At 35.0% G+C, this 23718-nt stretch overlaps 2 protein-coding genes across 2 annotated transcripts; one reads left to right on the top strand and one right to left on the bottom strand.

The window, feature by feature from the left end:
• Positions 1 to 609: 609 nt before the first annotated feature.
• LOC113231093 (bis(5'-nucleosyl)-tetraphosphatase [asymmetrical]) lies at positions 610 to 1425 on the bottom strand. The gene is made up of 3 exons (XM_026465266.1): positions 1298 to 1425; positions 1089 to 1174; positions 610 to 900 (listed from the first exon to the last, which is right to left on the bottom strand). Exons 1-3 carry the CDS (start codon positions 1407 to 1409, stop codon positions 673 to 675), a joined length of 426 nt encoding a protein of 141 aa, XP_026321051.1. The 5' UTR covers positions 1410 to 1425; the 3' UTR covers positions 610 to 672.
• Positions 1426 to 1846: 421 nt separating this feature from the next.
• LOC113230839 (golgin subfamily A member 4-like) lies at positions 1847 to 23635 on the top strand. Its single transcript, XM_026464938.1, has 22 exons — positions 1847 to 1922; positions 5487 to 5880; positions 6987 to 7178; positions 7393 to 7607; positions 7850 to 8075; positions 8156 to 8253; positions 8353 to 9961; positions 10360 to 10827; positions 11021 to 12168; positions 12331 to 12580; positions 12655 to 12999; positions 13168 to 13485; positions 14030 to 14635; positions 15593 to 15952; positions 16181 to 16714; positions 17356 to 18530; positions 18967 to 19221; positions 19616 to 19709; positions 19880 to 20109; positions 20523 to 20639; positions 21862 to 21999; positions 23309 to 23635. Exons 1-22 carry the CDS (start codon positions 1887 to 1889, stop codon positions 23351 to 23353), a joined length of 8853 nt encoding a protein of 2950 aa, XP_026320723.1. The 5' UTR covers positions 1847 to 1886; the 3' UTR covers positions 23354 to 23635.
• The last annotated feature ends 83 nt before the right edge of the window (positions 23636 to 23718 follow it).

Raw genomic sequence — 23718 nt, 5'->3', positions numbered from 1 at the left:
AACGTGGCCAAAAAGGCGAGGCGATACTTCACACCGGGACAGTTGCTTCAGCTGTACCAAGCACAAGTCCGATCGTGTATGGAGTACTGCTGCCACTTATGGGATGGCTCTGCTAAATACCAACTAGCCACCTTGGATTCAATAGACAAGTGTGCTAAGAGACTTATAGGTGACTCGGAACTAGTAGAGGCGAAGCTACAGAGTCTTGAACACCGCCGTAGTGTTGCTAGTTTATCGGTATTCTACAGGATATATCACCGCTTTCCCCTTTCCATCATTGGGAGACTAGACGTGGGCGGCGGTTCCACCCCTATGTTGTGGATATTCCACGAACGCGCACGAAGCGTTTCGTTTCCACATTTGTGTGGCGAGCAGTTAGGGAGTGGAATTCCCTGCCTGCAGACTTGTTCCCCGAACGCTATAACTTGGACCATTTCAAGAAGAGAGTGAATAGGCATTATTTAGGTTATATGGAGGTTAAATGCGCACTTATTTTTTATAAAAAAAAAAACCAGTAGACCGTTTTGATAAGTGGGGGTCAAACACTAAATTAATGTTTACTTTGAACAAGGAATTTTAAATTTTGAGTGAATAATAACAATGATTGCAATTCAACTTTTAACATGTATTTCTTATTACATACATACGTCTTCTCTTATTAAATTTTAACATTTATATTAATTTCTGGGCCTTTTCATGGAACTCCTGCAAAAGCATTTTCATGTCACTGTAACCTGCTATTTCTTGTGCCTGTTGTAATGGCAACCACTTCAAGTCTTGATGTTCTTCAGATAAATAAACTTTATGGTCTGGGTTTTTCAGCTTAGCTAACCAGTAGACCACAGTTTTGGGTTTTCCATTTACTTCATAGTTAAGGGTTTTTGATATATCTTTGTATATCTGCAAAACAAAATAATATAATAAATATAGTAGTAGAAATTGATACCGTCACTGAACAAACGCTATTGGTGAATGGCCATTAAACTAAAATTAAGTTTATAATTGAAAACCGAGTTTCGTCTAGAGACGGTTAAAATGGGACAGTTAAAAATAATCTTAATGAAATGGAATTTAATAATTATTACAACCTCCATTTCGTGTTCTGATAAACCTGCCTCTTCTTGGGTTTCTCTTAACGCTGTAACCCAATCTGATTCACCAGGGTCAACATGGCCTGAAAAAAATTGGTGCTTCAAAAAGGGTTGGAATAGTAATATGCACTTTGATTTAGGTTGGGTTTAAACATCAGTTAAGTCCCTGAATTCAAAAAACAAATTATATTGGAGGTACATGTTACCTTTGGGAGGAGTCCAGTGGTTTTCACCATATGATGTTTGAAGCATAAGAAACTGTACCACTTGATTTACGTTTCTGAATATTACTAAGCCGGCTGCTCGAGTTGGTGACATATTATTATAGTGAAATTCACAAAATAACAGAGACCAGTAATGGTCATTAAAATGTTCTATCGTTCTATCAAATAACAATATATAATACAATAAAAATTAATATGAAATTAAATTAGATTAGATTCAGAAATATTATGATAAACGTCAAAATCTCAAGATGATCTTTAAGTTTATAAAATGTCAAACTGTCGAAGTCATGAAGAAGTAATATGTCATATTTCAAATCATTCATTTGATTCATGTCATCGCCATTCATTCAATCTCAAACGAAAAAGCTGCGAGTTTTTATGGTATCTAAAGTGAGTGACATTTGTGATCGTTGAAAAAAAAAGTTAAGAATTCAAACAGCAACGGCGAATAACAACGTTTTGTCTTTTACAAAAATTGTTTGTTTTCAGTACTAATGACTAGGATTCATTTACAATAAAATAGTAGCCGAGGGATCCGCGAGTGTGGACATTGCTTATACTTACAAACATGTTACAGAAATGGAAACTCATATTAACAAACTGGGTAAGTGTAAATCGCATTTTGTAGGACAAAACTATTACCTACCGAAGTAACCGTTTTCTTACCATAACGTATAATTAACACATCTTTATACAATGTTTGTAAGTACTTTCAGAAGCAATTCTTTACTGAATCAAGGTAAAATTATCATAATTGTATTGTGTTTTTGTTTGCACTGTCACTTGTTTGTTTTCAAAAAACTGTCTTTGTGATTGAAAAGCGCGTAAATTACGTCACAACTGTATACGTCGTACCTGGTATGTAACTTAATATGTACCAAACTGCAATCACTTATTCATATCGCACATCTACAAATAGCCAGACCCTTCGCTTGCCTATTTTCCATGTACGCAGCTGTACAGTCAGCGCCAAAATTATGTGGCATACAGTCAATACTTTTAATTTTCTATAAACTTGGTGTATAACTGATGGCAATAGTTTCTCGTGTTTTAATTCCATAGCATTGTGGGGTCACACCCCACATCTCCTTTACAACAAACACTAAGGGACTATTTTTACAGAAATGATTTAATTACATGTTATATCTCTACATGGATCATAAAATCTAAACTATGTAAAGTGTTTGAACTTGCATCCATTACCGCCAAAGTGGACAATATGTCTGAATGTTACAATGACATTTATACATGCAGTTTAAACTGGGTGTATTTTTACATTTAAAAAATTAAAATATAAGTTCTCTGTGGATTAAAACTTGTCTGATACAAAATGATTTTATGTGGTAAATTGAGTATATATACAAGACGGTGTTGTAGCTTCCTGTATTGAAAATACAAAGTAAATTACCATTAAACTGGCACCAATGTTCTGTGTAAGTTAATTTTTAAAAAAAAGTTATTTTTGTAATAGTCTGTGTATGTATTCTGTAGCTGTAGATTCTCTCCTCAGTGAACTTTTTCGGAATTTGCCGGTCATTCTTTGAGTTAAAAATGCGTGCGTTCCTCAACTTGGCATTGGCGGGTTTACCGATATGGTATCAATGGTGTTGTAACATTATAAGTAGAAGTACCGCACATAGTCATTTTTACTTGACATTGGTGAAATCATTGTTTTGATGGAGCCATAGCATTTAAAAGAAAAAGAAACTGGCACCACAAAAATATTTGAAATACCAATTAATAATAATTATAATGATGCCCACACTCAACATAGCCCCACACTAAGAATACCTTGTGTTGCGGGTGCCATGGATACATACATAGACAACCACAAATTACACGCAAACTTATGAGAGAAATAAATGTAGGCTGTACACCTATTTCTCCCGGCCCGGGAATGTACCTGGGACTTCTGAGTGGCAGTCTGATATGATAACGGATCGGCCACCGAGGCAGTTAGTTCGTACTTACAACACGTTGTAAGCGTTACTTTACTTTATTTCTACATTAATAACTACCAGTTCATTGTAATTTTAACGGCCACGGAGGCAGTTAAAATTACAATTTACATTTTTAATTGAAAAACTAAATATATTTCTGTATGTCAAATACTTACCTTCGTTTTTTATTTACAATTAATTCATGTAATAATATTGTCTAGCCCAGGCTGTACCTAACAGTTTTTTCATTTGTAATGATCAAGCAATAGCAATGTTTACATCTGATGGAATTATACTGTTTGTCATATTCCAATTAGAACATTATGTGTAATGTTTGAAGAAATACATTAATAAGTCTGTGAAATTAAATGCACGTAACTAGTTTGTTTCTATTATACACAATGTTTTTTTTTATCACTAGCCAAATTTTAATATGATCGTAGATGAAAATATAACATACGTGTTTTTTTTTTATTTTAGTATCACCCAGTACTAAAATGTTGAGACATGACTTCACAACTTATCCAAAATACGGCCACGATTTTACGCACACTACACTCCGGCCGATGCAATTGTAATATTTCCGCGCGACTCAGCTACGCCAATCACCCGCCGGTCACTCGCTATCTTACTCAAGTCAGTGCGGCGATGGATCAGTGGCGCGGGCTAAGTAGGCTTAATTAAAAACCTTTATCGTAAAATAACACCCATAATTGTTTAAATAAAAAAATACATAAATAACATCTGCATTACGTATTTGTTTTTCTCGACCTAGGAAAGAAACGAAAATAACCAATTTGACTTATTGTAATTTCTACACCACAGCAATGAGAACTTATTTTGGACCTTTAATTAGTAAGTAGTTATGTACCGCTCGCCGCCGCATACCGTTATTGACAAGAAACATAAGTTGCAAATTTTCCCTTCATACTTTTACGAGCTTAGGTCCGTCATATAGTTTTGAATATGACGACTAACAGAACAGGACAGGGACAGGCTTGTGCTTTTCTTTTGGAATGTAACCCATTATTAACCGAGTATAAGTCAAGGATGGACAAGTTACCTGGTTTTGAGCGTGTGAAGGTGTTATAAATTGGGTATAGCCTAGTCATTGAACGACATTTAAAATCGTTTGAAGGTTAGATGTCCTTGCGTTTTCGACTCCCAAATTGCGACGGCGTGGAACACTTTCTACTCGGCTCTGGACTCCCCGTAGACTTCACCACTTAAGAAATATCTCCTCACCATTTCGTAGCACTCGCGGTTTGAGTAGGTACATTGAACACGTGAGACGGTCGGTAGTAGGAGAGAGGATGCGTGACATCTTTTCGAGACGAACGTGCGCTAGCGACTGAAAATGAATGCGGTTCCGCCGTGCGGGAATCTCTCCCTGGTGAAACGGGGGGGTGTATTTCCATTCATGGACCTGACTAGCGTGTTGTATTGACATTATCGATTATTATTTTGGACAAATAATTTTAATATGACAACTTTACCTATCAATTTTTAAAAACGGAGACTTTGATACTTAATGCGTATAAAAAATTTGGCTACTGATAAAAATTTCACCCTGTTTGTCAGACATAAAGAAGACATGATAAAAACTAATAAAAATTGTGTATTGATATCGAGTTCTTAGGTTTTCGCGATTGTTACACATAGGAAATGAAACTATTTTTCCGGATTTAAATCGCGTATATTTGTTTTTCAACCACCAAGTCGACCGTTACCATGGGACCTGTAAAGGGCCCGAAACGTCGGTTTGTTTGAAAAAACAAATATACGCGATTTAAATCCGGAAATATAGTTTCATTTCCTATTGTGTACTGAATTGTGTATTTTCACTAATTGAAGGGAAGATTTGAAAATAACGCCTGTATCCTATTGATAGAGTCACAAATAGACTAAAGTTTGTATTAAGATCTTTGTATTAATAATTATAACAAACTAGTGGAGTAATTTCACAAAAAATAATTGAATATCAATTCAATAAAAAATTGATTACCATTAGCTTTTTAGTGAAAGAGAACATCGAACTAAACACATCTCTTATTCACTTTGGAAGAATGAGCCTTAGATTGAGTTTACCATGTTTGAATTTTATTATTTTCTGGATTCTTGGTATACCAACCATACGGGAATAGACCATTAATCTCCTTTTTTTCTCCAGGTTATTTAAATTCATTCCAAGGTTGTTTTCCAAAAATAAATTTCCAATTAATTTACAGATAAATTGTTATTTCAATGAAAGCACTGAAAAGGAAGAAAATGTGACTTTAGAGGCTATTGTCACAATAATATCTCATTTACGAGAAAATTTAAATCTTGACGAGTCCAAATCGTCTTTACTAGAAGCCCATACCATTGAAGAGTTCATTACAGAGAAATATCCGGAATTCAAATTCGAAAATGAAACAGTTGAAGCTGTCACTGATGAGAACCTGTACATCGCTGCTTCGTTGCTCCTTTTCTTTGTTTGTGTTATTTCTAAAGATGTAGATATAAAGACCGCTATGTGTAGTAAACTGAGTGCCGAGGACCAGGAAACCATTTTGAAGTTCAGCAAGAGTCTGATGGAGTGTTCTCCTGTTACTTTAACAGATGTGCAGGCAGCTATTACAGGTAAATAATAAAATGTATGAAATATTTGATTTCCAAAGAACTTTTGGTCATCCTAAACTTATTTACGTTCCTAAATATAATTATGCCCATTAAAAATATTAAGCAATAAAATGTTCAAGAGTGAAAACAAAGTCAATAATATGTATTTAATTTTTCAACTTGGCACCTGGTAACAGTTCCTAAATCCATTAACACAAAGGTCCATACAATTAAAGGTCATGAAAAGGTCTCTTATTATACTTATCCTTTAAGTTGAATGCGTACTTGTAAGCATTATAAGTATGCACTGTATTAAATCGTATCCTACTTTTTTTGCATACTTACCATTGGAAAAACCTTCAATATAATTTTATTTTAATAAATGAATGGTAAGTAATGAATTATTATAGAATATTTCAATTCCTCCTACGTAATCTATCGTAAGTAACAAAATTGAGTACAGTAAGTCACTTTCTTTTTATGCAGGTCTATTATATTCAGCAGTAAAATTGGAAAACATGAAAATAATGGATCTGTTCCCAATTTTATTACAATACTTCGAAAATAGCAGGTATGCTCATTTTAACCTTTTTGATACATTAAAACATTCCTCTGTAAATTCTTACATTTGGGCTTACGATTCTTTGGGTAGGAGGATTTGATTTATTACTACAGAAAAATGTATAAGTACTTAGATTGCTACACCCTAACATGGTTCATATTTGCTTGAAATGCCTTTCTCTGTACTATTCATAATGCCGCAAATAAATAATTGTAAAATACTGGTGCTATTTGTTTTCTTTTTGATAACATTAAGTGACGGGACCAACAACTGACCATAACAGTTGCAGTGCCACTCAGAGCTTTGAAAGATCTGAGGGGCACCGCTACTGCGTCCGACACCCTGAGACATAAGTTGACAAGTCTCATGTGCCTGTAATTTCGCCAGAACACGTACCCTTCAAAACCGGAACGCAATAATGCTCACATTACTGCTTGGCGGCAGAAATAGGTAAGGTGGCAGTACTTTCCTGGATGAACTCTGACAAGGCTGTGAAGTAAACTGAACTATTAACGGAAATAGTTTAGAATAAATCTTATTGTTTTATTTGTTACTTATTTCGCAGAGGCATGTGGCCAAGAAATCGTAGCAACAGATGGGAAGCCAGAGACTATGGAGGTGGCAGAAACTCCACCTCCATTACGTTCGTTGCATGGCGAAGTGCGGCGATTGCAGGCTGCGCTGGATGCTGAGCGATTCGATCGCAATTACTTGCAAGAGGAGCTTTCACGCACTAATTTAGGGATGAATAAGCTATGTAAGTTGCATAGTATAAAGAGACGACACCAGCTCCTTGTATCGAGGTATACTATAGAAGCATACTGATATCGTAAATCCTTAGACTCTCACTGTCGTCCCTGGGCAGGACGTTTTGAAAAACATTTCTGTACCTTTTAAACACATTATTCTTTCTCTCGTCTCATATAATTTTCATTACTATATTATGTTGACGAATTTTAATTCTCATGCAGTAAAAGACCAAGAACAATACAAGTTGGAGATAGTGAATCTGAAGGCTAAGATATCCATGTGCTGTGGTGAAGACGCGGAAGTGCGGGCCACGGAAGGTGTTGATGAAAATACTGCTAAGCTGACTCGGCAGCTGCAAGACATGGAGGAGCGACTAGTTGCTACACAGGAGAAGTTAGACGACTTACAGTATGAGAGAGACACATATAAAGCAAAGGTATACCATGATGCCTCTTTACCGATTTTTGGATTCGCATTTACGGTGATTCACCTCTCCCAATAGTTAACGGAGCGTGCGCATTTTATTATACAGTCTTACGCGCGTGACGTGGATCGTTCTTGAATCGCTGCATAAAACTACTGGTTCACCATAGCACCACCTCTTATTTTTGGTACAACTGTATAGGGAATGCGAAATAAAGTATTACTTAATTTATATTGTGCTTTTTGCTTTCATAGTTCGACGAACTTAAACAAGAACGTGATAAATGGCTCTCTGTCAATCAAGAAGAGGCAATTAGGTCAGCTCAACTGGCTGAAGAGTTGGAATCAGAGAAACGTAACATCCAGTCTCTAAAAGATCTTTTAACTGAGCTTCAACAGCACAATCGTAAGAACAATGGGTTGGATTCCAGTCAATTGGAGTGCGATGATCCTGATGCCAGCATGTCGCTTCACAATATTTGTAAGTACTTGAGTAGCACCTAAAGATCTGTGTGATTATCTCCAAGTCAATAAAATTGTAACTGCATTTTTTTGTTTTAGCTGTCTGCAGCGAAGCATGCGCCAATGTTATCGAAGTTCAATTAGTGGAGGAAAGAGCTAAAATTGTTATCCTCAATCAAGAAATCCAAACTTTACAGGTGTCTTATAAGTTTTCAACAATAACAGCTATTCCTTGTTTTCTCGCTTTTAAATCCATCTAGTTAGTTTAAATACTAATTCTAACTCTTCACTTTCAGAAGCGAATGACTGAGTTTGACCAGACCACCAAAAATGAGAAGCTCACATATGAGGCGCTTATATCAGAAAAAGACGAAGAAATATCTACTTTGAAACATCGTGTAAATGAGGAGATTGAGGAGAAAAACAAACTAAATACACTGTATAATGACCTACTCACTAAGTTTAACAATGATCTTAATGAATTAGACCAACAATTTAAAGACCACAAACAGACATCGGCAGCTACAATAGAAGAAAAGATTCGAGAAATTCAAATACTCCAGGAACATAAATTGTCCTTAATGCAAAGCCTATCGGACGAAACTACAAAACTAGAAAACATTATTAAAGACCTAAAAATAGATATTGATAAAGAGAAGTGTCTAAAGATAAAAATGGAAGAGGATTACGAAAATCAACTAATGAAGTTGAGCGAAAAAGTGTTAAACAGAAACAATGAATTAGTAGAGCTGCAAAACAATGTGTTTGAAAAAAGTGAATTTATAGAAAAGTTGCATTTGGAGATTCGTAATGACAAAGAAGAAATTGGAAAATTAAAAGAAAAAATAAGTGTTCTTGAGACAAATTTGCAACAAAAAACTGATGAAGCGAAAGCATTACAAAGGCGCTTGGTGCAAAATGTGGAAGTTTTTGCAGAATTGAACAGAGAAATTGACGAATTGAAGGATGCAAATGTTGGTCTTTATGAGAGCAATAGGTCTCTGGAAGATGCTAAAGGGTATCTCATGGCGGAGTTAGAATCTCGAGACAATTATAATGTAGAAATTCGAAAAGAAATTGAGAATATCACAAACATATTTAGCGAAGAGAAGGCTAGACTGACGCGCAATATTGATGAACGTAATTCCGTGATTTCGTCACTTGAAACGCAGGTACAAGTTGAAGTCCAATCTAAAGCTGACTTAGAAAGTAAGATTGAAACTTTGAATCAGGCAAAATCGGCTTTATCCGAGGAAGTAAGTAAATTAAAGGCAGAGTTAGCCAGTTTGAAAATAGAATTTCAAGAGAAAGTAAGAATGATATACGCTTTGAACCTATACTTGAAGGATGAGAGATACACGAATAATCATTTGAAAACTGAATATGACGCCCTAAGCCAAGAATATAACAAACTTGTGACGCTGAATGGTGAAAAAGATGATCAAATCAAAACTCTACAAAATGATAAAAAAATGTATGAAGAAGAGGTACGGAATAAAACTGACGAGGTACAGAAGAAAATCGGGGAAGTACAGGCCATAACTGAAGAAATACAGATGATAAAGGAAGAATTACAAATAATGGACGAGAAGTTACAAATGAAGAATGAAGAATTAGAGAAAATACATGAAGAATTAGTGAAATGTGATCAGGAATTGTTAGAAAAAGAAGCGGAATTGCTGAAAAAAGATGAAGAATTATTGCAAAAAGATGGTGAAGTTATGTCCTTGAATGATAAGATTTTCGCAGACGGTGAAGAGCGGCGTGCTCTACTACAAAATTTAGCCTTTTTGAATGATGATAAGAATAATTTGGAGAGACAAGTAATGGAACGATATGATGAAATGTTACGTTTGCAGCAGGATCATGAAAAATTATGTAAAAACACAGAGAATAATAATATTAGTAAGTACACTTTGCACACTGCCATTTTCAGTTTCACACGTTATTATAAAAATTAGGTAATGGAAATAAAGTTTGGTAAACTCCGCAATACGTTTGGCTTGTTTTCTCTAGTGCTATTTAAATAGTTTTATGAATAGAACAGATTTTTTTATTTCACATTTGTCGAAAAGAAAATATTTTTCTTGTTCCGATAAAAACTTTTTAATTTACGAGTATATTTAAACAAAAACTTGTCTTCTATTATCTACATTTTATTACTCCTATACTACTACCAATCGTCATATTAATATTATCGTGCTAAGAAATCTATTCTCTACACTCACGAACGAGTTGCAGTTATGTTCTTGTATTATTTATGCGTTAGCATTAAAAAAAATCAAAATGGGGTTTTGTTATAGTGATCGAAATGCTAGAGAAAAAGGTCGAAGTCGAAAACCGAAAATATGTTGAACTAGAAAGAGATTTCGACGTACAAACTACGAACCTTCTTTCAAAACTGAAAGACACCGAGAAATCAATAAGTGAACACACAATGAAATCTAAACACGCCATTCAAGAAAAAGAACTAAGAATACAAATAATGCAACATGAAGTAGAAAAGTTGCAAAAGACCTTAGACAAGGAAAGAGAAAATGTGAGTAAAGTTATTAAAGAAAGGGAGGCATTAATTCAAAAACTCAGCGGTGAGACCTCGTATAGAAACAAATTACAAGAAGAGTATCAAAATTTGTGTCTGTCTTTGGACAAAGTAACTAAGGAGCTGTCTAATAAGATTGTCGCAAAAAATGAAGAAATAGGTGCTTTGAAAGCTCAACAACAGGTTGAATTAGAATGTTTGACTAAGACAGCGGAAGAAAAAGATGAAGGTAAGTAGTGTCAGTGTGAAACTTACACTAAATATTGGACAATTACAGTTGTCAGTTATGTGTTACAAATAGAAACTTTCCAGGTTGCACAGGATAGTGATAACCTAACAATCCGGGATTGCAATACTTTTACATTGACAAGAATGTATTGCTTTATGCGTTTTTATTTCATTTTATTAATTTTGTTTAACAGAAATCAAAATGCTAGAAGCTAAATTAACTCAGGAATTGGAATCTGCTCGGGTTTTAAAAAATCGAAAGGATCAGGAAATCAAAGCAATGAAGAACAAAATTGGGGAGTTAAACTCTCTGAATGATGAATTGGAAATTGAATTAAAAAAAGAGACGAATAGCAAGGCACAAGCGATTGAAGCATTGCAAAGAGAAAATGAACAATTGCATTTTGCTATTGAAGAAGATAATAGCAATCATGAGGTTCTGGTTAAAGAAAAAGATACCATGATAGAAAGATTAGAGGAGCATCTTAAAGTTACAACAATACAGTTGGAATCCATTAGAAAAGATTATGAAGATGGCATTTTAATGTGGGAAAAATCAAAGATAGAAATGCGCGAAAACCTTGAGGTAAAAGAAAATGAAATAGCAAAATTGACGCAACACATTACTGAGCTGACTCAAACTTTAGACTTGAGAGTTTATGAATCGGCAGAAACCATGATTGCTGCAGAGAAAGCTAAAGAAGATCTTAAACGTCAAATCGATGCAATTGTTAAAGAGAGCAACGAAAACGATTTAAAAAGAAAAAACGAAATTATTGGTTACGTAAAAGAGGTTGGGGATCTGGAAACCTATCTGCGCAACGCCGAACGCGAAATCTGTACAATGAAAGAACAGCTAGATTGCGAGAAATCTGCCCGAGATATTCTTGAATCTGAAAAGGCGAAACTTTTGAAAGAAAACGAAGGAGTAATTGAGGATTTATTTAGTGAACGAATGTTACGCAAAGCTCTTCAGGAGGAACATGCGGGAGTATTACGTGAGAAGAATTTGTTAAACCAAAAAGTAATGGAAGCGAATTCGATAATGCAAATTGTAGAAGAAGAAAAAAAAAGATTGTTGGTCGACAAAGAGCGATTGGAACGAATCCTAAAGGTTGAGATCAAATGTAAGGATGAGTTGAAGGAAGAAAATGAGAATCTTACACGAAAATTATGCGATGAGATGAAATCTTTAAAAGTGACATTGGAGAAAGAGAAAGATGTATTGCAAGATGACAAAAAAGCACTTGAAGAGAAAATGATGGAACTATACAATATAAAACAAAATCTTGAACAAGAAAAAGAGTGTTTGTTGCTCGAAAAAGAAGAATTAACCATGGAAGTAGAACATTTACAGGCGATGTTTGAGCAAAACGCTGCTCAAACTCTCACTATGAATGAAATTAAGCAGATTCTTGAGCTTTTGGACTCGGAGGAAAACATGAAACAAATATTTCACAAAGAAAAATTAAGTTTCATGAAACAAAACAACAACCTTCTAAAGAATATCGAAGAACTTACGTCAGTTCAAGAACGGCTTGTGCGTGATAAGGAAATTTTGATGGTTGAAAAAGACGATTTGGCTATGCGTTTGAGCAAGAAAACAGCTCTTGATGAAGTTGAATTTGAAAAATCTGCAGTGTCTGTCAGTTTAAGCGCAATGAACGACAAGTTAGCTGCCGAATTGCATAGCAATCAAGAAGAATTGAACTCTTTGTGTGCAGAGTTAAAAACTTTAAAAACTGATTATGAGAGTATGTTTTAATTTTTTGTTCCTTTAGGATTTGGGTTGTATATAGCTAATTGTTTGTTATAATATTCATTTCAGAACATGAAGATTTAATTGTACATATGGCTTCGTTGCTAAGTAGTGGTTTAGATAAACTTTTCCTGAGTATTAAGAATGGAGATATATCTAACGAGGTGTTATTGAAGCTTACAAATTGCGACAGAGGTGGTATGCAAGTATTAGAGCAGTGTGATCTTTTGATTAACATTGCTGACACGATGACAGTCGATTTGTCCTTGAAGGGGAAATTGATGGAAACATTAGAACATGAAAATCATACGGTTAGTGAATTGAAAGAGATGTTCAATCAGAAGGAACTTCAGGTTTTGGAGTTGCAAAGTGAAGTAAAGAGACTACAGCAAGTTAATTATGAAAACAAAATTGGTAAGTGTGTATATAAAATTTCTAATAAGCTTTTTTATTTTTACAATGTTTCATATAGTTTTATAGCCAACATTTTAACACGTGGCTTCTAAAGTTCTTAGGCGCAAGTTAAGCATTTTTTGACCAACTGTGGTTGAACTTTTTTTGTAAAGGAATATTTGCTTACAGAACTATCAAAGCAATATGAATCATGCTATACACAAGGGCGGGACATTCAGAAACTACAACTGGAAAACAAAACTTTGATGAATGAACTGAATGATGTTAAAGTTCAATTGGAAGTAAAGGTCCATTCTTTGAAAGAAAAGTTAGTCGACAACGAAAATCTGACTGATAAACTAAAAAAAACCTATGAGTGTCAAATAGAGAATTTGAACGTAATGATAAATAAATTAACAAGCTATTTGAAGGATAAAACTGTTGAATTAGAGACCGTTAGGAAGGAAAGGGATAGACTGCAGCAAATTATTGATGAAAAGAATAAAGGTAATGTAGAGTTTACATTGAAACATGACGCCTAGCTTAATATAGAACACAAGAATGATTCGTTAACATAAATGCCAAGCATGCTTTACAGCCTATGCCAATTACAAAAATATTTAAATACGGCAGGCTTTGGTTTCACTTGGGGTTACTTAACACCTGATTCTGATGTTGAATTGATTTAACATAGAATTTGATGCATGAGACCGCTCGCATGATGCAATGGCATATTCTGTAACGTTCTCAAAGTATTTGATTGTGTGCACCATGTTGCATTGGTCAGGCAACTTCACCATTATTACGAGGTCGTCAGAGTTTGCAGTAATCGTTGTTGTTCCTCCATGTTAAATTTTAGGTCCATTTCTGTTTATTAGCTCATATTAATGATTTATGTATTTTGTTATAGAGATATGATGTATTATTGTTCACTGGTAGTATTTCCTTATTATATAATGTTGCACCAATGTCTTACAGTCAATGGCCTGTTTCTTAAAGAGAAAAAAAAACAAGTTGTATAAAGCTTGAATTATCCTAATCTGTTTTACAGTAATAAAGACGTTAGACGATGAAGTTAGGACTCAGAAGTTGAACCAAGAGAAACTGATTAGTGATTTTGAATCCGAACGTCTCGTGCTTAAGAACATGGTGACTGTTACGGAATCTGTTATGGAAGACACTAAAATTGGACTAAATAAAGTTATTTCTGACCATGTCAAAGCTAATGAGGCATTCCAAGAAGAAATAAAGGTTATGCAAGAGAAATTAGAGAACGACAAACGAGACGCCGAAGTAAAGCTCCTAGACAAAGAAGTTACTCTCGAGGCAGCATTAAAAGAACTATTTGAATTGAAGTCGCAGAAAGAATTATTAGACATTGAAATTGAAGGTCTAAAGGAGCATTCTAATAAAGAAATCGCGATTATCACACGTGAATTATCGACTGCAAGGTCGTATATAGAAGGATTGGAAAGCCAGAATAAGGTTTTGAACGATATCCAAGATCAGCTGAAGAAGGATATGGATGCCCAGAAAGAGAACTGGGAAAAAGAGATTGCTGCATTGACTGAAGAAATCGCGCAAAAGGTGTCTTTGATTGAGGCCTTGCAGTCACGAAATAAAGACTTGGACGACACTTTGCAGATAATGAAAAATGGTAAATATTACTTTTGCTTCAAACTGCTGCTTAAGGCTGACAAGTTGCTTGTGGGCCATGAATTGGAGCGATATCGGTATTGACTTTTAACATTAATATTCGTAATTTTTAATTTAATTGAATGTTACGATATTTTACTACCGTCATATTCAATTATTTTTTGTGAAATTACTCCATTAGTTTGTTATATTTGTTGATATACGAGTTGTTAGCCTCGCACTAGGGAAAACCCTGTGTCGCGGGTCCCATGGACCATGGACACATAGACAACCACAAATTACACGTTCGGCCACAGAGGCAGTTTTTATCTTCGGAAGAAGCCTATGTTCAGCGGTGGACGTCTTCCGGCTGGTGATGATGATGATGAATCTTAGGAACAATTTGTGCAATACCGAGCTGATTTTTTCTATATACCCTGATAACTTATATTCTTGTGTAGTCTTGGGTACTTATGAAGTTGATTGATTCAGGGAAAAAAACTAGGATATTTTTTCTTGTATGAAAAATACACATTTATTTTTTTATCTCGAAATGCATGAAAGTGTATGTGTGTGTGCGTGTGCGTCTGCTTGTGCGTGTGCTTGTGTGTGTGTGTGTGTGTAAGAAATCTGACTTGCACATTTACGAGTAAAGAAGCGCAAATATTTCTGCTTTTTGATGTGTATTATTTTTAACATAATATACTACTTTTACTGAATTTTTTTTGTGGCTATTACAAAGTTTAATTTATACTTAAATTAATATTTTTTATGTGGATTATTTAACATTATCATTCAGAACTCTATGGTATCCTTGTGTTAGTGCTTAAGTGGTCACTTAAGACAATGTCTTACTCAAATTTCAAGGTTCAAATTTTCGTAATAAAATTCAATTAAATTGCGTTACTGCAACTATGTAAACAAAATACAGGTATAGTCAAACGTAATAGAAATAACATAAAGTAAGTATTTTTCGCAGACTTAACATCTTTAGAGGAACAGGACAATAAATTGAAAACCAACAAGGATTCCCTTGAAATCGAATTGCTAGCTCAAATAGACCGCCTGACCAACGTTATTAACGGTGACACAGATAAGAATGACAAATTCAAATCAACGCTTAAAGAAAAACTGCAAATGAAAGCTGAAATATTGGATAAAGTAAAAATTTTAAGTGAGGAAATAATTTATTTGATTAAAGAAAAAAACCAATACATTTCTAAATTAGACGAGGTAAAGGCAGAATTTGAGACAAATGAATTGAGGGCTAAGGAAGAATTGGAGTATTTGAAACAACAGAATTCCGAGTTGCTTAACACCATTGAACAGACCCAGAAACGTAAGTACTGAGTATTACAATAAGTGACAATACAAAAATAGTCAAGTAAAATGCGTAATTGTTTTCATTTAATATATTTCACTATCTATTGTAATCTAGGACTTTGTCGCATCTTCCATTGAAATACGTTCAAACTTTATGATAGTTTAATGCAGCATGAAACATCCAAACTTTCGCCTATTCGAGTTAAGAGACAAGTTGAGTTACTACGATCAACATTTTTTGCAGGAATTTTGGAGTTAGAACATATTATAAAAGAGCACGATTCTGTTAAAAAGCTCCAAGAAGATGCAATAAGTGACAAATTAAACCTAGATAACAAATACTCCCTGTTACAAGAGTGTCAAGCAAATGCTGAAAAATATCTTGAAGAACGTGAAATTGAAATATGTGCATTAAGAGATAAGCTGGAACGTCTGAGATCTAATTTCAACAGTGAACAGTCAAGAGCATTATGTTTGGAAGATAAAATTAAGGAGTATAAAACCAAATTGCATAAATACGAGCAGGATTTGTATAACAAGGATAAAATTATAACCAATATGGCTCAAGAGAAAGATACAGTGATAAGTACGATCAGTAAAGAATTGGTGGAAGAGCGTGTGGCAAGAGAAAGGTGTCAGAAGGAATTACAAGTAAAAGCCACAAGTTTATACGAGTTACGGCAAAAATTAGAAGAGATTAGGAGTGAAACTAAAGTGCTTGACAGATTAAATACTGAGAATGATAAGATCATCAAAGAGAGTGCACAAAAGGAGACATGTAAGTTAATTCGGGAACTTTATTCTTTGATATTGTGGGTTTCGAAGTTCAAGGTGTAATTGTACTTTTAAAGTAAATTATGTTGCAAAAAACGAGCACTTGATACATTGTAATATCAATTAAATTATTTCTTAATTATTCATTTTTTGTCCTGAGTGTTGTTCCATGTTCTATATTAGGAATGCTCAATATTAGCGGCCAGCAAGCGTAATTGAACTTGGAACAACATTCATAAGAAAATATGGATAAATAAGAAATAATTAAATTGATATTACAATTATCTTAAAGTGCTTGTTTTTTTTTGCACCACAGTGTATTAGTATTTTAACCAAACTTGGAGTCAATGCAATGTAAAATTTAACGCGTTCAGTCTTTTGTATGTTTCTATCCGATAATAATTTTATGAAATGGACTGACTTTTCGAATTTGAGAGTCTAACTAATAAATAAAGTCTAAATAAAAACCGTATATTCAAGATAGTCGATAATAAGACCATGGGTAGGTGGAGGGTTAATTAAAATCCAAACAATAAGAAGCCTAAGAAACCTCGACACTTTTTTTCTTTTACGTTTCATGAGAAAAATTGTAATATTATTTAACATTAATGCAATATTCTCTTGGTATTTAATATTTTTTTGCAGTCGCTATGGCCAACCACGAAAAGGCATCGAGCAAAATGTCGGCCCACGACGAGCGCGAGCGCGATAGACACCAGGTTAGCACACCAACATCCGATCTCACACACTCCTCCTTGGAGAGCACCAAAACCATCAACGATTTAGAAAAGATAATACATGATAAGAACAGAACAATCACCACATTACAAACCGATATTACCTACATGAAATCACTTATGGCCGAGTCGGAAAACAAACTACTGGACGTCACCAAGGAGTTGGAAATTTCAAAGGAGAATTACCAACATATATCCAGCCAGTTAAAGAAGATAGTCCAACAAAAGAACGAAGAGATTGGCGAACTTAAGAAACAAATCTCAAAAATGAACTTGACTGAAACACAATCGAAACAAATAATCAAAGTATCCACAAAGTACCAGTCGATCATATTGAAAAGGATTGCTGATATAAAGTCAAATACTATATTGAAGGAATTGACAAATTTTGGTAATACTGCAAACAGTGAATGCGAATCCAAACGAAGCTTAGCTGCCGGTATAATTACTATGGAGGACTTGGAGTATTTCCTTGAGACCACAGATAAACATATGAAGCGTTGCTCCGAAAAGCAACTTGCCTTGCAAAAAGAGAGAGATCGGCTTTATGAAGTAAACAAAATCAACGAGTCCGAAATTATTAATTCGAAGAAATTTTTGACCGAACTCTCTGTGAGCTTCAAGACGTTTAGTTCGGTTAGAGATATATACGCTCAAAAGTTAAGCAGAGTTGTATCTGTGCAGAGAACTGTAAGACGTGAGATTTTGAACATGGAAGGACAACTAACAGATGCAATGATGTGTAAGTTAGAGAGAGGGTATGCAGCCATTATGCAGGACCTATCCGAATGTACAATGAACTTAGAAAGATGGATGGAGAGATGTATTTGGCGGACGATTTCGCCTGAGAAAATAAAACAGGCTTTTACTAGTGACTTGGAACGAATGTCGCTTGCATCGACGATGTTCCAAAATGCTAGTATAGAAGTACAGTTGGAGGAATTGGAGAATTCCTTCCAGAAGCTTTTAGAAGAAGTCATGAGGGCGCCGAAAGGGGAGGGAGCGAAAGAACCGCAAGCAGTCACAGTGATGGAAGTTAGAGCTGAATATGAGGACAAACTCAACAGAATGAAGGCTAAAATGGTCAGTATCGCTCCCGTTCTGTTATTGATATTATTATATCAGGCTGTGTGGTGGTGCTATCTCAAAATGGATCACTGAATGGTGTGGCTTTATTTATTCGCATATTTTTATTTTTCCTTCTTTTATTTTGTTATAAACAATAATAAAACTATGAAGTTTGAGTTACGACTTGTGAAATCATTTTTATTTACAAAATAAAGTATGTTTTAATGGATACTTTTTGTTTTATTTCTTGTATTTAGTTTTCAGTTGCTTTAAGTGTTCATTAAAACATAAAAGGTGTAGTGTAGTTTTAGCTTAGATAAAAAAGGTAATTTATTTTTCTGTTTAATTATTTATGCATTGGACGCTTTTTATTCTTGCACGACAGACTTACACGCACGCAATATAAGTATGTATATTCACCTAGAACATTTAAATTTATAAAAATTTCCAGAAACAACTTTACCAAGAACAAATAGCGAAGTACAAGGAAAAGCAGGTGGAAGAGGTAGCGACATTGGAGAGAGAACTTCAAAGAGCGAGAGATAAGCTAGCGGAGACGAGTCGGGCTTATGAGGATCATATCAGAACATTGACCACAGAACTATGGACTGTTGGAGAAAAGTTTCTCATGAAGAAAGACGAAGCTGAGTGGCTGAGAAGGAAGAACAAATCCGGATCGCTTATGTCTTTGCAACATGTGCATTCGGTTAGTTGTGTTATTGTAAACACTAGAATAATCAATGTGAAACATGTCTATTGAAAACCATCAGCCATTGCAGATACTGGAAAATATTCAATCATGGACAACTATACTTTTAATTGGTTACTTTTATAAGTAGGCACGTTATAAGTAAACAATAAGGTTTGACAGCTTCGTTACGAGTTCCCATCAATGAATTGCGGTGCACGGATAAACCTAAACGGGTTTTTGTGGCGCCACCATATTTAAATTAATAAGTATGTTTGAAAAATTTGTAATAAAAAAAAAACTTGATTGAAGGAGACTCATAGGCAATTCAATGCAGGAGTGAACTCTTTAGTGATTTTAGTTTTGTTTTTGTCTATAGACAGCAACTTATGTTTACGTGTTTTCCTTGCAGTCTGGTCTCGTGCCATCGCATCACGAGAGCGGTCGTCGCTCGGACACCTGCTCACTGCGATCCTTGCCAGTTTCGAATCCCCGAGAAAAGCGTGGTACAATTTAATTACAAATACAATTTTATTGGTCGTTCAGGAAGGACCTTCTTTCCGAATAACTCAAAAATATCGCTTACAAAATACCCATTTTGTAGAGAACCTTCTCTATTCTCTTCGCACCACCAAAGACGTTGGTTATCTAAATGCCATTATTGTATGTTTTGCAGAGGGCCGTGGCCTCCACATGTCTGACGAAGAAGGGGAAGTTTTCGACAATAGATGTTTAAAAGAGTTATCAGAGACGCCGCGTCAAAACCGACGCGAATCCCACACCCTTCCGCCTGGCCAGCGCTTATCTGAACTGCGCTGGCGCAACTCTCTCTGCCCCCCGCACCTCAAGAGCTCGTATCCCGCCGAGATGCAGTTTAGAGACACCTTTGATGAGGATGATATCAAGGTACAACAATAACATATTTGTCGCGATTAGGTTTAATGAATGAGAATTAATGATATTAGATTTCATGTAAGTGATTTTCTGAGTCAATGTTTTTAATATTGTGATCAGCCAGTGATCAGCTTAAAAACAAATGTCTTTTCACGTAAGAATGATGCCACACGATGCGTTGCGTCGTGACGCTGCGTTGTACTCTATATAAATCAGAACGACATGCCACACGGTACGCTGAAACGGCGCGCCACCGCACCGCAACCAACACCCGTGTGGCATTGTAGTATCTACTTAGAAGTAGAAAAAAAATGTGAGTTTGTTATTCTAGAGGACAGCTGTTAACTACGTAGTTCAACATTGTACCGATAGATGACGCTTAATAATGTCCTTTGAATGTGCAATCATTTTTTGCGTGTTTACAGTGCACAGGCAAAACGTCGACGGTGAACAAACAACCTCGCAAGGAAGTGGGCATCACTGCGTACAAGAAACCTGGTCCTCCTACGCCTAGCAAGCAGGCAGGACGATTATCTGCTACGGTAATTACTTTCGTACATCCAGGCCATTTCGCTTACTCATCGAGCCGTGGAGGAATAATTTTGATGAGCTTTTAAAAGTACAAATAAAACTATGTGTAAAATGAAATGTGCCTCTTTTTGTAGCATATACTTTTATTTTCAACATTTTTGTGAAATTGTTTTTAAAATATTAACACTATTTATTCCTACACAACCTCCGGTTTGCCGCTTCAATTTTTACTTATTTTCGTAAATATAATTTTTTCGATCGTTACTAAACAATCGCGTGGGCAACAAACAGACAGCAGCAGTGTTACTGCATGAAGTTTTTTAACAATCTTAGAATATAAAATGGGTAATTTTCAGGGGCCTTACCATGAACTCTTATTACGATTCAGTTTAGGACCTAAAATGAATCGTTGTGAGACAGCGTTACATGAAGTGTATATCACCATCCCGCTTTTTTGTCGTTACGAACCTATACGGAACTGTAATAAGAGTTCATGGTAAGGCCCCAGGTTACTTTTCTCTACCTTATTTCGGGGGCAATTTTTATTATTTAAGTAAAGTATATTATCATGAAATATTAAATAATACTTCAGGATACTGCACTCGATTTTTAAATAATGCCTCATGATAATGTTCTGGATTATTTAAATAATACAAATAGCCACCGAAATTAGGTAGATAAAACTAACCTGAAAATTACCCAAACAGAACATTTCGTCGCTTAGCAAATACCACGGCTTAAGTAATATAGCCGTTATTTTTTAATTGTTATTTTTTTAATTAACCTATTACTAATATAATAATAATATAATAATAAAATAATAAAAATCTTTATTTCAGACCATAAGTCCATAAGTGTTATTTAATAATAGTTAATTTCTAATATAATAATATAATATATAAATAGTAATATATAAATAGTTAAATTCTAATAATAGGTAATTTTTTTTTATAAAAATCTTTATACAATAATATGTGCAGGTTTATCACGCCCCTATGAAATTACTTGAAATGACTTAAGCGGTGTTGTATGCTAAGCGACGATTTATGAAACGTTTTAAACGAACGTTGAAAAAAAGTGCAAAATATAAAAAATTGCTCGGAGAAATGTTTGCAAACGATTGCTATCACTCTCACGCATCCGCGCTCACGCAGCGGCCGATAGAGACAGCAGCAAGTTGTCAACTTGACCTGGGAAGACTATCCTCTTAATTCACTTGTTACGTGTGGTCAGGACGCTGAACTGCGCGAGTCGCTACGCGTCGACGCAGAGCCAGGCGCGGGCGCAGGCACCAGCGTCGATCTGTCGCGCAAGACATCTACGCCCTCTCGCATCCGCACGTTCTTTCGCTCCGTAAGGAATGAAACTGAAGTAAGTGCATTTCACCAAAACAAAGAGGTCAATCTTTCGGCTTAGGTCTTGTGGTCATGTCCGCCATTATGATTGTATTATTAAATGGATTAAATTTTTATTAAAAAAAATCCTGAAATCTAAGTGCTGGCATTAATGCGAATAAGAAACATTTAAAAAAAATCTAGATTTGTTTCAAGATTTTATTTAATAACTAGAGTAATGCGTAGGTACTTTGTAAGTCAGACTTAAGCCTGCAAGGACATCTTGTCAGCTCACTTTCAAACTTCACTTTGACTATAACTCTCCATATGGTTCATTCCCAGTAGTTCCATGTACTGAATTCCACGTGGAACAATTGTAACCCAAAATGGCATGGCGGAAATTCAGGAAACAGATTTCAAAATAAAATAACGTACGAATTAAAATTCTTGATCATATCAAATATTTTCGATCCGGTTTTGAAGGGTTACGGGTACTGGTGAAATTACAGGCACATGGGACTTGTCAACTTACGTTATATGAGACATTATATATAATAAATAAATATATTATAAAATACACAAATTCAGCGCCCGCGCTGTGGCAGTGCCCTTAGATCTTTGCGATTTAAAGCTCTCAGTGGCACTACAACTGTTATGGACAGTCGTTTAGCTTACCATCAGGCACACGACTTGTTCGTCCCGTCATTTGATATTAAAAAAAAAATACAAATTATTATGTTAGTTTCTCAAAAATGTTAATTACGGATTTCATCATTTTGATTCTAACATAGTATAATAAGACAAGAAGTGTAACTTCTTACAAACGTAACAGTGCGACATGTTTGTGCATGTGCGCTGGCCGCACACATTCGCATAAAGTCGCGGTGCACACGAGTTGCACAGCGCCTTCATTATAGAAACAGGCGTTATATGTCAAATATTATTATATCAAATAGTGGACATGTTTTATGTTGTGTTTGTGGTTATTTGAATAAGTGTGCCTCAAATTCAAAATAGTACAGCGTTTCATTTCTATGTCATCTATTACGTAGTATCACAATCGAAATACTAAATCCGCGATGGTATAAAATTTCAATACGTTAGTACTGCATTCAAAAAAGGTTATTTAAATTATAGCACGAGATTTCTGTGTTGAACACCCTTTACAACCTGTAGCTACAATTCAAATAATCATGTGAGAACCCTGCGCTCCGAGAGACGTGTAGGCAATGACGAGCTAAATGGGCGGGGTTGCACTACTTGATTTATTATACTATGACTCTAAGTTCCGAAAGTCTTTACACAAGGATGATGAACATTTATCAAAAATTTTATATTGTCTACAGGTAACCCCTCGGAGCAAACGACTCAAAATCTTCCGAAAGAAATGATATCATTAAGTATTTGTTAAACTTAAATTATGATTGGGATTCCGTGAGTGAAAAAATTGTTGATTTTTTTCTCACTCTTTATATTTTAATAATTTTGTTAATTCATGTCTATTAATAATAACGCTACTGGTGACTGCTATCTTGCCTTGTTATTTATCCATTCATTTTAGTGACGTAATCACGTGATGTTATCATAGTAGTTCCCATTCTATTGCAGTATTAAAGCAGTAAATTACTGTCGCACACAAAAGTTGTTTTAAGAAATAATTTTTATTAGATTATTATGTACAGCGCACAACGATTTTACAATAGTGTTATTACACAATGACTTTCTCACTAATATTCTGTTTTCTTTTAAAACACTT

This window comes from Hyposmocoma kahamanoa, unplaced genomic scaffold, assembly GCF_003589595.1.
Source record: "Hyposmocoma kahamanoa isolate Upper Pololo Valley unplaced genomic scaffold, ASM358959v1 64, whole genome shotgun sequence".
NCBI lineage: Eukaryota > Metazoa > Arthropoda > Insecta > Lepidoptera > Cosmopterigidae > Hyposmocoma > Hyposmocoma kahamanoa.
This window is presented reverse-complemented; position numbering and strand designations above follow the sequence as displayed.